This window comes from Eschrichtius robustus, chromosome 14 (genome assembly GCF_028021215.1).
Source record: "Eschrichtius robustus isolate mEscRob2 chromosome 14, mEscRob2.pri, whole genome shotgun sequence".
Taxonomy (NCBI): domain Eukaryota; kingdom Metazoa; phylum Chordata; class Mammalia; order Artiodactyla; family Eschrichtiidae; genus Eschrichtius; species Eschrichtius robustus.
In genome coordinates, this window is record NC_090837.1 from 73,114,136 (window position 1) to 73,126,985 (window position 12,850).

At 43.5% G+C, this 12,850-nt stretch overlaps 1 protein-coding gene across 8 annotated transcripts in view; it reads left to right on the forward strand.

Moving 5' to 3' along the window:
• Positions 1–12,850, forward strand: part of KATNAL2 (katanin catalytic subunit A1 like 2) — a 96,380-nt gene that overhangs the window by 63,138 nt on the left and 20,392 nt on the right. For all 8 annotated transcript variants that reach the window (XM_068563475.1, XM_068563476.1, XM_068563478.1 and 5 more), the window contains 7 exons: positions 247–364; positions 1,457–1,555; positions 3,723–3,821; positions 4,031–4,108; positions 6,971–7,069; positions 9,180–9,243; positions 9,437–9,555. In XM_068563475.1, the coding sequence (XP_068419576.1) occupies positions 247–364; positions 1,457–1,555; positions 3,723–3,821; positions 4,031–4,108; positions 6,971–7,069; positions 9,180–9,243; positions 9,437–9,555 (676 nt within the window). The remainder of the gene's footprint in view (positions 1–246; positions 365–1,456; positions 1,556–3,722; positions 3,822–4,030; positions 4,109–6,970; positions 7,070–9,179; positions 9,244–9,436; positions 9,556–12,850) is intronic.

Here is a 12,850-nt window from a genome sequence, read left to right on the forward strand (position 1 = left end):
GAAGGGGAAATGAAGAGAGGGTGTCGGGGACCTCCAGGAGGAAGTGGACCCTCTAGCCCAGTCTTGGAGGAACCCGGATAGACTGAAGAGGGACAGGTCCGGGCTGGGCAGAGTGGGAGCACGGTGCAGACAGACTTGCATCTGCAGATCTTTCCAGAACTCTCTTTAAATGCACTGTGCAAGGTGTTTAGCTACCTCAAATTCAGTTAAAAGGACTTCCACCATGGTCTTTGTTCCCTCCTCTAGAGCGATGAACGACAGTTGTCAAAATCTTCCCAAGATCAGCCAGCAGAGGCCACGGTCCAAAACCACGGTGGGGAAGCCAGGGGGCAGCAAGCCCCTCCACAGGGAGCATCCGAAACAGGTCAGGACGGGTTTACTTGACGTTGGTAAAATTGCAGGTGGCTGAGAAAGAGGCCCAAGAAAGAAGTCTCATTGATTTGTTTATTGAGCACAATTTGATTTTGTTAAACTGTAGATTTTCTTCCAGCACACTGGGTTAAAAGGACGGGCAGATCTCCAGGCTTCCTAACGTTTCTTCATTTGGAAGGAGGACTCCTTCCTCCCCACAAGCTTTCTGCTGGTCTGAGTGCTGGGTGACAGGCCTTGAGGGGTGAGTCCTAGGCCCAGTCGGAGCAGGAGAGCCTGGTTCTCACGAAGCACAATCCTCCCGCTTGAGGGAACTGTAGGTGTCAGCTCTACCTGTCCTGAAGCGTGTCCCTGGGATCCGACGTGTAGGCCAGTGTAGTCTCGGGTGTGGCTGGGCCTCACAGTCTCCTGCTGGGTTTCTCCAAGGCGCACACGGTGGGTCACCACCCCAGACCTCCACACTGGACTTTCTGGGGAAAGAGATGGGTAGCAAGAGGAGAGAACCCAGCAGGTGGGTGAAATCCCTGCCAAGAACCTTCTGGTTTAGGACAAAACATACCAGGTTTCAAAGGAAAGAGAACTAATGGAAATGGTGAAGAGGAATGGAAGAATGCATGTCAAAGCGGTCTGGCGGGATAGAAAGGCTTCATCACAAAACTCGGTTCGTCAAAAGGAATCTCTCACCTGCAAGGAGGTTGTGTGGTCCTGGCCATTGCAAACCGGCTCAGGTGGAGGGGAGGTGAAGGGGGGCAGGATGAATCCCACAGGAGGCTGGCTAACTGTCGACTATGCCCACAAATACCTCTGGTCCGAGGAGAAAAGACAGGCCAGTGAGTGGGCATGGGTGAAGGCCCAACCATTTCCTCCACTGCTTGTGCTGCTCAGAGCCCATGGCTTCCTGGGACAGCTCCTCCTGCCTGGCACAGGCAGAGTTTATTCATCTCGTTGGGTCTGCACAGCAGTGGTTGAATCACACATGGTACTCCCCATTTGCAGAATGGTGTGGGACGACGGGACAGGCAGCTGCAGCCAGCATCTCGAAGTTGCTTTCTGCAGCTGACTTCTCACTGTCTTCCTCTTTCTCCAGGAGCTTGTCAATCACACTCACAAGGAGAGTGCTGACTTTGGCTTAAGTATATCTGGAATCAACAAAGGCAGTGGAGAAGAAAACGTCCACCCACAAAAAGTAAGTGGGACTCATGAACTGAACACTAAATGGGGGAATTCCCTTTTCTTTTTGAAAATGAAAAATTTTAAGTGTTACATTTGTCAAAGAGGAAAGGTAATATGTGATGATCAAAGGTTGGCTGTGGGGTGAATTGGGAAGGGACTGGCTGAGGATGAGACCCTGAGGTGCTGGTCTGGATCTCCCTCCTGGGTGGATGGACTTGAACGAACGGCCCCGTCTCCAGGGGGCTCAGTTTCCCATTTGTAAATTGCTGGGTTTGGAAGAGATGGCTTCTAAGGTTCCTTTCAGCTTAAAAATTCTGTGATGACAGTAACAAAGTGCTCTGCATTACCTGAGGAGTTGTGACCTCGCACTCATTCTTTTCTCCTCTGTCAGTAGGAGTTGACTAGCAGTGTTCCTTTCTCCTTGGAGATATGGCTCCAGGCTTGAATGTAATTTCATGTGAACCATGAAACCTCAGTTGATATAAGGTTGATCTTGTCCTCAATAGATATTTACCCCTTTCCTAATGAACCTCATGTCCTGATTCGTAAATAATAGTCTCTCAAACAGAAAAGACCCATATTGGGTAGTTGTAGGCCAAAGGAAGGTAAAAATGGGTCACTTGGAAATAAAAAGCAGCATCGACACCAACGTGTTTCTCTTGATTGTAACTTTTCAGGGTTGAATATCACTGAGTCATCTTTCTTTCTTCGATCGTACGGGACTGCTGACTTACCTCTGGCCAGCTCTTCTCAGGCAAACTAAACTCTGGGTGTGCGTGTTTGGAGGGGAACTGGGAGCATCTCCCTGAAATCAAGGGGAGCCGCTTCATGGGCCAGAACTGGCTCCTTTTAGGGCCTCGATTATATGGGTGATTCCTGGAGGTGACACATTCGAATCCCTGCTGCCCATGGAGAAATACTTCCCTGCTCACCGTCACTACCTATGTCACGTTTTTGGTCACTTGTGTGCCCAGCAATGCTGCTCTCATGAACATCTCATGTTAGTATGAATGGATGTTTCTGATCAGGTCAAGGAAGGGGCTATTTAACCCAGCACTTAACCTTTGAAAGAATCTGGCTATAAATTCTCTTTGCAGCAGAAATGTCCTCAGGGTAAACTGTGAACGGTTTTCTCCCTAGCATTTCATAAGCTGAATGAGGGCATATGGTCAGGGGCCTATCTCCAACATGGGTCTTTCATCACCATCTCAGAGCCCCTAGCTTCATGATTCCCAGGCCCCTGTGCAAATTTTGTAGATGTGCTGTTTCCAAAGGCACTAGCTTTGGAGTCAGCCTGCCTAGGTTCAAACCCCAGGTCAGACCTTCCTGGCTGTGAATCTTGGGCAAGTTGTTTAATCTCTCCAAGCCTCATTTCTCTCATCTGAGAAATGGAAATAATCATAGTGTCCACTTCCAAGGTCATAATGAATGGAGTGCCTTAGTCTTACACCCAGCACATAATAAACACTCAGTAAATGTTGGCTACTGTTATTGTCTTTTATTTTTTACAGGCATCCTCGCTTTTTCATTCTGCCTCTAGGGGAGACAGGTGGCATCAGAAGGACTATGGGTAGGGGAGACAGATATCTGGGTTTGAATCCTGGTCTTAAGTCACTTGTTAGCTGTGTGGCCCTGGGCAGATCATTTAACTTCTCTGGCCTTACCTCCACATCTGTAAAACTAGGATGCCACTCCCGACTAGCAGAAGTGTTAGAAGGATTGGAAATAATCCTCACAAGTACCTTGCACACCTGTTTTGTGCCAGGCAGTCTCCTGAGTGGTAAATGTACAGTGTAGTCCATAAGTAGGAGCTATCAATATTCTTGTGCCAATGAGGTCTTCCTGCGTGTGGAATGTTTAAAAAGGACGAGACAATACAGGGGAAGTAGACATGTAGGAAGCAGATGGTGTGTCAGGAACTGACAAATGCTTGCGAATTTTATCCAAACCAACTCCATTCTGAAGAATTTCTTTATAACTTGTTTCTTTTTCCTAGAGTGCCCCAACTTGAGGAAATCATCTTGTTCATTATTAGTGCAGTTTCTTTTTGAGGCTTTACTTTAAGTTTGTGCTACATAACAAGGTACATAAATGTGTCTTAATTTAATGAAACTGAGCTATTAAGGCTAGTCTCCCCTCATGTTTTAATAGCTGTTTCAATAACTGTTACTCCCTTTCAGGGCCAAATCATTGACTTCCGAGGGCTGCTCACAGATGCCATAAAAGGAGCAACCAGCGAACTTGGCTTGAACAGCTTCGACTGTAACCCAGACCCTTCAGTAAGTGGCTAAGATGGGACATTCATCTTGCAAACTGCCAAAATCCAGATGAACTTTGGGAATATAATTTTGAGTCCAGAGAAACCTTGAGATCAAGTCAAAGTTCATAGCAACCTGCCACCATTTGTGTCCTGGAGATCCGTGCCCTGTTTTTCTTCCCAAGTGATGAAGTAATATTGTAACGTTAGGCTTTCTATTCCCATCGTCAGGAACGATTGTTGAAACCTCTGAGTGCATTTATTGGCATGAACAGTGAGATGCGAGAATTGGCAGCCGTGGTGAGCCGGGTAAGATCTGATATTCAATTCACAAATTTACGGAGGCGGATTGGGGCTCCTGGAGCATTGTGGGCTGCTGCTTTTATTAATAACAATAAATATAATCATTTATTTATAAAGTGCCCCCACTTGCAAAGGCACTCATATTGTTTAGAGGCACAATAATGCATGATGAATAAATTATAGAATCGTAAAATTACAATATAAAAAGCCCACCATCTCAGTATAGAGGCCAAGAAAACCCAAAGAGAAAAAGACTTAGAGTGCAAGGGACAGGTGAAAGGGTTTAGAGCCGAGCCAAGACTTAAGGAAAGAAAGCCTCTCAGAGAAGGAAAGAGCACATCTGCGTCTTATTTAAACAGTCGAAGCCTAGAAATAGAGATGTTGGGAGTCTGATTTCATAATTGGAAATTTTCATGAAGAAACAGAGTAGTAGGAAAGATCTTACCATCCAAACTACTGATTTTTCAAGCTTGGCCCCCAGGACCTAAAGACAGTGAAGTCTAATGGTTAACAACACAGGCTGTGGAATAGGTTGACCTGGATTTGATTCCTAGATCCTCCTCCTTCTAGCTGTGTGACTTTGGGCAAGTTCCTTGGGAACAGAATAGATTCCTGAGTTGTAGGAGGTTTTTCTAATTTCCAGTGATCTTGTATTTAATGAAAGACTGAAACCTAGACAGGCTCAGAGAGATGTTTAAAATGATGCAAGAACTTTACAGCTGCTCTGAGGTCATTAAGGTCCCCCAGGTCTCCTTTCAGCCCAGCATTTGTCCCCTGCACGCCTCTGATGTGTCAGGCATGTGCTGGTGGCTGGAAACACAAAGGTGAACGACTCAACACAGTCCTTGCCCACAAGGGTTTCTCGTCCCACGGGCAAGGTGCACTTTGAGAGCATAACGGATGGGTATTGTTGCGCCAAGGAGTGGGGAAAGTGTTAGGGAAGAAGATACGCAGGAAATAGCCACATGAAAAAAGAGTAGACGAGCGTGGGGGGAGGCGTTCTGGGCAAAGGTACAGACCTGTGAAATTGTAGCGCTTGTGCAGTGCTTCTCAGGAGCCGACTGGCACGCAAGGAATGGTGGGAGATGGGCTGGAGAGAGAGGCCAGGGTTCCTGCGTGTAAGGGTGCTGCAAACAGGACCCAGGGCTGGAGTCAGTCTGTAGGAGACTGGGAATCTTCGAAAGTCATCCATCAGGAGAATGGGGCAATCAAATGTACTTTTAGACAGCTTGTTCTGATGACAGTGTGGAACGCTATCAAAGACATGGAGATAGGAAGACCAGCTCTGAAGTTATTGCCAGTGAGAGGATGAGGGATTGAGCCAGGCTGTGGTAATTAGGATGCGTAAGAGTGCAGAGAAAAATATTTTTATACCCCCAAATCAGTAGTCTTGGTAGTGTTTTTGCAAAAGGATACCAGGACTAGTGATAATAAAGTTGTAGAGTAGAAGTGGCCTGAAAGGATTCCATTTGGAACCCTTGCCACAGTACAGTGGGAGGCAGTCATGCAGACCCTGCTTGAATGCTGACAGGGATGGGAGCTCACCACCTCCTGAGGCAGTCCTGCTGAGTCTTGAGAACTTTTGATTGATATAAGGAGGGACTTCCTACTGGGAACTTAAACAGTACCATGTGGAATTCAATGTCAACTCTAGAAGAAGGCAAGAAATACTGCTATTATCTATGGATGCCTTGAACTCCAAGGTAGTTGAATCCCCACTGTGTGCCAAGCTTTTCCTAAGAAAGTGTGGTGATAAGAATGAGTGGGTGGTCCTTTAAAGACAGGGTGGTTCACCCGAGATTTTGGAAGACTGAGACCTTTGTCATCTCACCCAGGAATGGATCATACATATTATACACCATGAAAATCACCTGCATAAATAGTTTCTCTAATAAAATTTGTCACTGCTGGTGGAGGGAACTGGGAGGATGGGGGACAGAAGGGGGGTATAACATCTCACCAGCATTTTAAAAATATGTTTGTATATTTTTGAACCATGTGCATGTATTACTTATTTAAAAATTAAATAAATATAAAAGTAGTTTCCAGATTGTTCTGTAGTCACTCAGAATGACTTTGGAAAAGAGGTGGGTTTTTTTGTTTTGTTTTGTTTTGTTTTTGGCTGTAACACTCTAGACATTCAGTTTGCCCAAAACAGCTCCTACTGAGAAAGGCCCCCGAGTGACTGTTCTGAGCATCTAGTGAAATTGAAGTTTGGAAACTGTAAATTAGTATCAGTAAAAGCTACCTTAATTGATTACCCACAGTGGTTGCTACAGAGCTCTGCTATGCTAGGGGAAAACTGTCGCTTGGTTGTTGGCTTCCTTGGATTTTGTAGAAGCAATTGCTCCTGATGGAAGTAGGGAGCGATCACTAGGGAAAAAGAGAAATTGGTTTCAGAGCAGCGTTATCTCTTTTAGGCAGCAAATTAAGAAAGTGTTTTCGAGATCAAGGAGCAAGAGAGAGGCCAGGCAACGGCTAGGAACTATGTTTCGGAGTAAAAGCTAATGTAATTTGTAGGCATATTCTGTAGCTTCTTTGATTACGGTTGTAAGTCAGCATGGTTTGCTATTGACCGAAGACAGGTATAGTCCCTCATTAGAAGATTTTTTTTTTTTTTTACCCTAAAAGTACCATATTATATCAGCAATGTCTTCTTCAGAGAAAATCACTGAATATTTTCATGACATCCCTTTGGTGAACTAGCCTCAAATTACAATGTGTATATACACATGTATCTAATAGGAGAAGTGTTTATCACAAGCCCTTTATGTCCTATTGTAAGTCAGGTATTCTGCTGCTCCAATGTTTATTACAGCTGTGGAGGAGAACATTAGTTTTAACAAAATGATCAAATGTGCATTGCAGGACATTTATCTCCATAATCCAAACATAAAGTGGAATGACATTATTGGACTCGATGCAGCCAAGCAGTTAGTCAAAGAAGCTGTTGTGTATCCTATAAGGGTAAGGATGGGAAGGAAGCCTCTTGGGAGATATTTCTGTTCATTATCCATTGGACAAGCTATATGTCATATACCCATCAGGAAGAGAACGACAGGGTGATTTTCTGTCCACAAGTTAACTTTTTGCCTGTGTCACAATATTTTGTCAACACTGGAGCACCAAGGCTCAGTCCATTCTAGGCAATTTGAAATCATGTTACATACTGATTGAAGTCAGGTGTCTGCTCTAAGAGGTAATTTAAGATCTAAGACTCTATAGTATATATGATTTGTCAGTTACTATAGGTTCAAATCAGCCTGCCTCCCTAAAAATATACTATTATAGTAGAAATACCTGCCATAAGAGAGAGCATCTGACTTTGTTTGCATAGATCTTCCCCCTGCCCCCAACACCCCCATCATCGGGGGCTTTGCTTTCAGCTGGTTGTAAAGACTAGACAGCCCCTTCCAGGGCACTGGCCATAGAGCCATAGGGCTGTGCTCAGCTTATTCCTGACAGATTTTTGTGCAGAGTGGCTCACTAAATAGGAAGGAAAATAGAAAAACAAGACTCTTCATGTTTGGTTTACAACAGTGGTGATGAGAAGGTCAGTGTACCACATGGCTTTTGCTGTATAACAGGCCACCCCAACACTTAATGCCTTAGAATGGCAGTCATTTATTTGTTTGCAGTCCTGTGGGTGGGCTCTTTGGGCTGGGCTTAGCTGGGCTGGCTTGGCTCTTTTCCACGTGATGTTGGTTGGGCTCACTCACTCGTCTGGGGCATCAGCCAGGGTGGCTGGAAAATATGGGAAAGCTGTGAAAGCTGGGATCACCAGGGCAGCTGAGGCCTCTCTCTGCCTCTCGTCCTCTGGCAGGAGAGCCCAAGTCTTGCTCACATGGTGCAGAGAGTTCCCAGACAGTAGCAAGAAAGGGCAGGGCCCAACCCGTGAGCCTTTCCCGTGTCTCTTCTTATATTCCGTATATTTGCTCGTCTCTATTTTCAAGTCTCTTCTTCTATTTGCTAATGTCCCACTGGCCAAATTCACAAGGCCAAATCCAGATTCAAGTGATAGAGAAATATCCTCTGCCTCTTGGTGGAAGGAGCTGCAAATAATTTGTGGCCATTTTTTGTAATCTCCTGCAGTTAGGATTACAGATTTACTTTATTGAATAACCTATTTATTCTTACCACTGGGCCCTTGCAGCCCCTGATTTTTGGATGCTTCTATTCGAATGGGACAAAATCAGTAAATTTGGACTGTCTTCCCTTTCTTCCTTCCTGTGTTCAGACATGGGGGTAAGAAATATACTGGTGTTCAGAATTAGTAGAAATGTATTTATTCCCTATTTCCTCTGAGGGGCTCTACTGTACAAGACTTCTATTCTACAAAAGAATAGAACTTCCCACTGAGACTCTCTGGTTGTGTTATCTCTATGGTATTAGAAGTTCCACATGATGTCAACATTTTGACATTAGCATCAGCAAGAAACTAAAAGCTAGTTATAATTTTACTATTATTTTTCCTTCTCCTTGGTTCTCTACCAACTCCAGATGGCTTGAGTTTGAACTAATGGGAGAGACTCACTGAAAGTCCACGCATGTCCTGTTTGGAGTCAGTGTCTCATAATGTATTCTGCACTGAATGTTCTCAACTTCCAAATCAGGCTTCACCGTAGCTTTGAGCTTTATTCACATACGCTTTTGTATGTTGGTTCTAGTGTGTATCTTAAAGAGCATACCTGCTTCACAACATTCAAAAGATTGCCAGATGCTCTGCATATATATCGAACTCTGGGGGAAATGATGTTATGCATGTGAGAAATGACTATTGAAACAGAGAGGAAAGTACCTACATATGCCTTTCTTCTCCTTAAAATAACTGCTCTTTTAAAAAGTGACAAAAATTAAGTCATGCATCCTATCAAGTGTGAAAGTAAAATTGGGATAAGTAAGATATATATAGAGAGAGAGGGGGTGGGGTGGGGAAGGAGAAAGCCAGCCTTCAAAAAAGGAGGGCCTGACGCAGAGTTGCGTGTGTTTCACCCTAGCTCCCCTAGCTTGCCTGAGCTCAGGGCGCACAGGCTGATGTACAGGTACTAAATCTCATCCTTGTTCCTTGTTCCCATAGTACCCACAGCTGTTTACAGGAATTCTTTCCCCCTGGAAAGGACTGCTGCTCTACGGACCTCCAGGTAAAGGGCTTTCTGTTTTGGTCTTGGTATGAAGCGTGTGTGCAGAGGATGAGTTGCCCCATCTGTCCTTACTTCAGGGCTGGGGCAGTGCCTGCTGAGTAACCACCGTTTTTGCTTGTGTGACTGCCTTCTGTCTGCAGGCAGAGGAATGGAGTTCGAGGGCCGCTCATATTTTACCCACATGTGATTCTAGGTACAGGAAAGACTTTGCTGGCCAAAGCTGTGGCTACGGAATGCAAGACAACCTTCTTTAATATTTCTGCATCTACCATCGTAAGCAAATGGAGAGGGGATTCAGAAAAACTTGTTCGGGTAGGGATTCTTGATTTTGTTTTTTTAGAATAAGTTCCGGCAAAATACCGTGGTACAAAATGAGGTTATATCTTATTTGTTTTAAGTGATTTGTATGTTCAAATTTATCCTGGATCTTAATTACCAAAAACCTGGGAGGTAGATTGACTACTATATGTGGCTATCAGTCATGCCCCTATCAGCAAACATGATCTCCCTTCCTTTGGGAATTTGACCAACAGCCCTTTTTCGATTCATGCAACTTGGGAATAGAAGCTGGAAAAAATTGTCTCTGAAGTGGCCTATTTTTTCTTCATTCAAGAAGCATTTATTATTAAGCATGTGCAGTATATTTAGTTAACATTTATTGAGAGGCTACTATGGTATGCTAGTCCCTATACTAGATACTCTAAGGAAGAATCAAGAAACTTAAAACTTAATTATTCTTTCAGGTGCTCTGAGCAACTTTCCTTTGCAGAGCCCATAGCCTGTAGGGATTTTTTTCTTCCCTTAAGAGATTGTTTCCATCTTTACAATATCTCATTCATAGTATATGGTATATTTTATATTATAAACTTTTACTGTATCTTCCAGTCACCTTATGAGAACACTTGTTTTTTGATTTATGCCTCAGTGTAAGGTGGGTCCTGCTCAGAAATCCTGTTGAACTATTGCACTCTGTAGGGTGACTGGTAAGTAATCAAAACAAAGTGGATATAAATATGATACATTTTCTAAAAAGAAATTACTCTAAAATATTATGCTTAAATTACATTACTTTGGATAGACTTATTTTCAAAATATTGTGGCTTATTTGGAAGTGATAATAAAATATTTTTAAAGGATTGGTTTACCTAAAATAACCTATTACTTATTACTTTGTGATTGTTCTCAAGTTACTTCAAATGTGTAAGCTTTTATAAATTCTTATCACCCCTACCAGATAGTAATTCATGGAAATCTATGTTGACATCTTCTATTTCGTTGTTCTTCATCTTGAGTCTAGCTCAGTGCCAGACAGGGTTTAAATTTAGCTGCTCCTAAATTTATGGGTTCCATGTGATTCTAGTTAGCTAGATTTCAATTAGCTTAAATCCAACAAACTAGAATTCTTATCAGCCTGAAGAGTTTTTTCTTTAACATTCCATTTCTGCGTGATGAGGAACACAAAACTTACAAGGTGCCCCCAGAATCAGTTTAGATTAATCTCCTGTTATGAAAAGTGGTGTTTTGAACTATGAGCACAAAACACTGCAAGGTGCTCGGAGAAAGATTCCATCCGTTTCCCTGGGCAAGACTCACCCAGGCAAAGAAGAAATTCAGATGTTTAATGAATATTCTTAACAAAGATTTAAACTAAATGGACTTTCTTGTTTAATGTTGAATAGCCAGAAAAGTCATTTAACTAGAATGCTCCATTCTGTGTGAACATTTTATTTAACTCAAGTTTTCCTCTGCTTCAGTATTGTTTTGTTAGACTTCTAAGAGTTAGGAAATGATTCCGCCCCCAATTTTTTCCCCTTCCTTTACCATACATTTAAAAAGTAGCCTTTCAGGGACTTCCCTGGTGGTGCAGTAGTTAAGAATCCGCCTGCCAATGCAGGGGACACAGGTTCAATCCCTGGCCCGGGAAGATCCCACATGCCGCGGAGCCACTAAGCCCGTGCACCACAACTACTGAGCCTGCGCTCTAGAGCTCATGAGCCACAACTACTGAGCCTGCGTGCTGCAACTACTGAAGCCCGCGAGTCTAGAGCCCGTGCTCCGCAACAAGAGAAGCCACTGCAGGGAGAAGCCCGCGCACCACAACGAAGAGTAGCCCCCGCTTGCCGCAACCAGAGAAAGCCCGTGCGCAGCAACGAAGACCCGACACAGCCAAAAATAAAATAAATAAATAAAGTAATTAATTAATTAAAAAAAAAAGGAAAACAGATAACTCTGCTAATGCTAATCTGGAAGGATCTTATCTTCTGTCCTTTCAGAAATTACTCTATTTTCTGAGCTCCTGGAAAGAGCCTCACCTGGAAAACCTTGGTCATGCTGTCAAGATCCTTACCGAGAAGCTTTCAGATAAAGAAAGCCCTTCAAGGCCTTGCCCTAAATCAGAGACACTTTCCTACCATTTGCTTCTCTTTCTATTCCAATTAAAAAGTTATTTATAGGGAACCCTTCGGTTACGTTTCTCCCTCCCCTCCTAATGTTCATGTCTCTTAGGAGTGGATGCTATTGAGTAGCTGAGTGGTCTCTTTAGCAAATGCACACACCTGTTGTTGCTTACATCTTTCAACATTCCACCCTCCCCCAGTTGTGTGATTTAACTTCCTCCAAGAACTTTTGAAAATTTTAGACTAATGCTTCCCAAGCACTTACCCAGGATTCTATATATTCTCTGGCAGTGGAAGGGCAGTGGCGTGGTCCATGTGGAGACATAGGCTCCAGACGTGGTTCTCCTTCCAGCAGGATGTTTGGTCTTATCGAGGCTGTTGGTCTCTCTGCACTTTGGGGAGCTCCTTAAAAGTGTATAAAAGTGTTCTAATATGCCATTTTTCATTGGGTAGATTGCTGCTGTTGTAATCATCCTTAATACCAGGTATATTTGAGCTTTTCTTTTTGTGACAAGAAGACAAATTACCTGCTGCTAATGAGTTGGTCTCTGTTGTGTCCAAAAAACATTTGTGATGAGTGTCCCCGCGTTGACACTGTTCTCTTAAGCTCACTGGGCTGAGCCAGTTGTCTTGGCTGAATGAAATAGGATTCCGTGAAAGGAAAACACTTCCGCATGAGCATGGAGGGACCACACACACACAAGGAGCGGTGAAGGTGAGGAGTTTCCCATTCAGTGACAGGGAGGTCTGTAAGGGACGACCTGCTACTGCTATGAAAACAACAATCTGGCCTTTTCTAAGCCCTTCCCCTCTTATTTATTCTGTGATGCTTTGCTAGTGCTAAGTGACACAGAGAATAAATCTCCTATGCCTATTAAAGAACATCTATTCTTTTCTAAATCTCTAATGCTTTCTCTGATCAACCAGGGAAGAATTGTATATGGTGCTCAAGAGATTCGTTTCAGGGTTTTTTAAAAAAAGGTTGAGTTTTTTATACTCTTTTCATCACCACCACATCTCCCTTTAGAGCTCTCGATTTTGTTTTTATGGCTGTTCTTTTGCTGGTTGCTTTCCTGTTCTTATTCAGTCTATAATATTTTATTCTGGAATGGAACATTTTATTCAATTGGGAATTGCCTTCAAGTACCTGAGCCTACCAAACAGCAGTGTTGGGGACCCCGTGGAGTAATTTGGGGAGCAGAAAGGGCAAA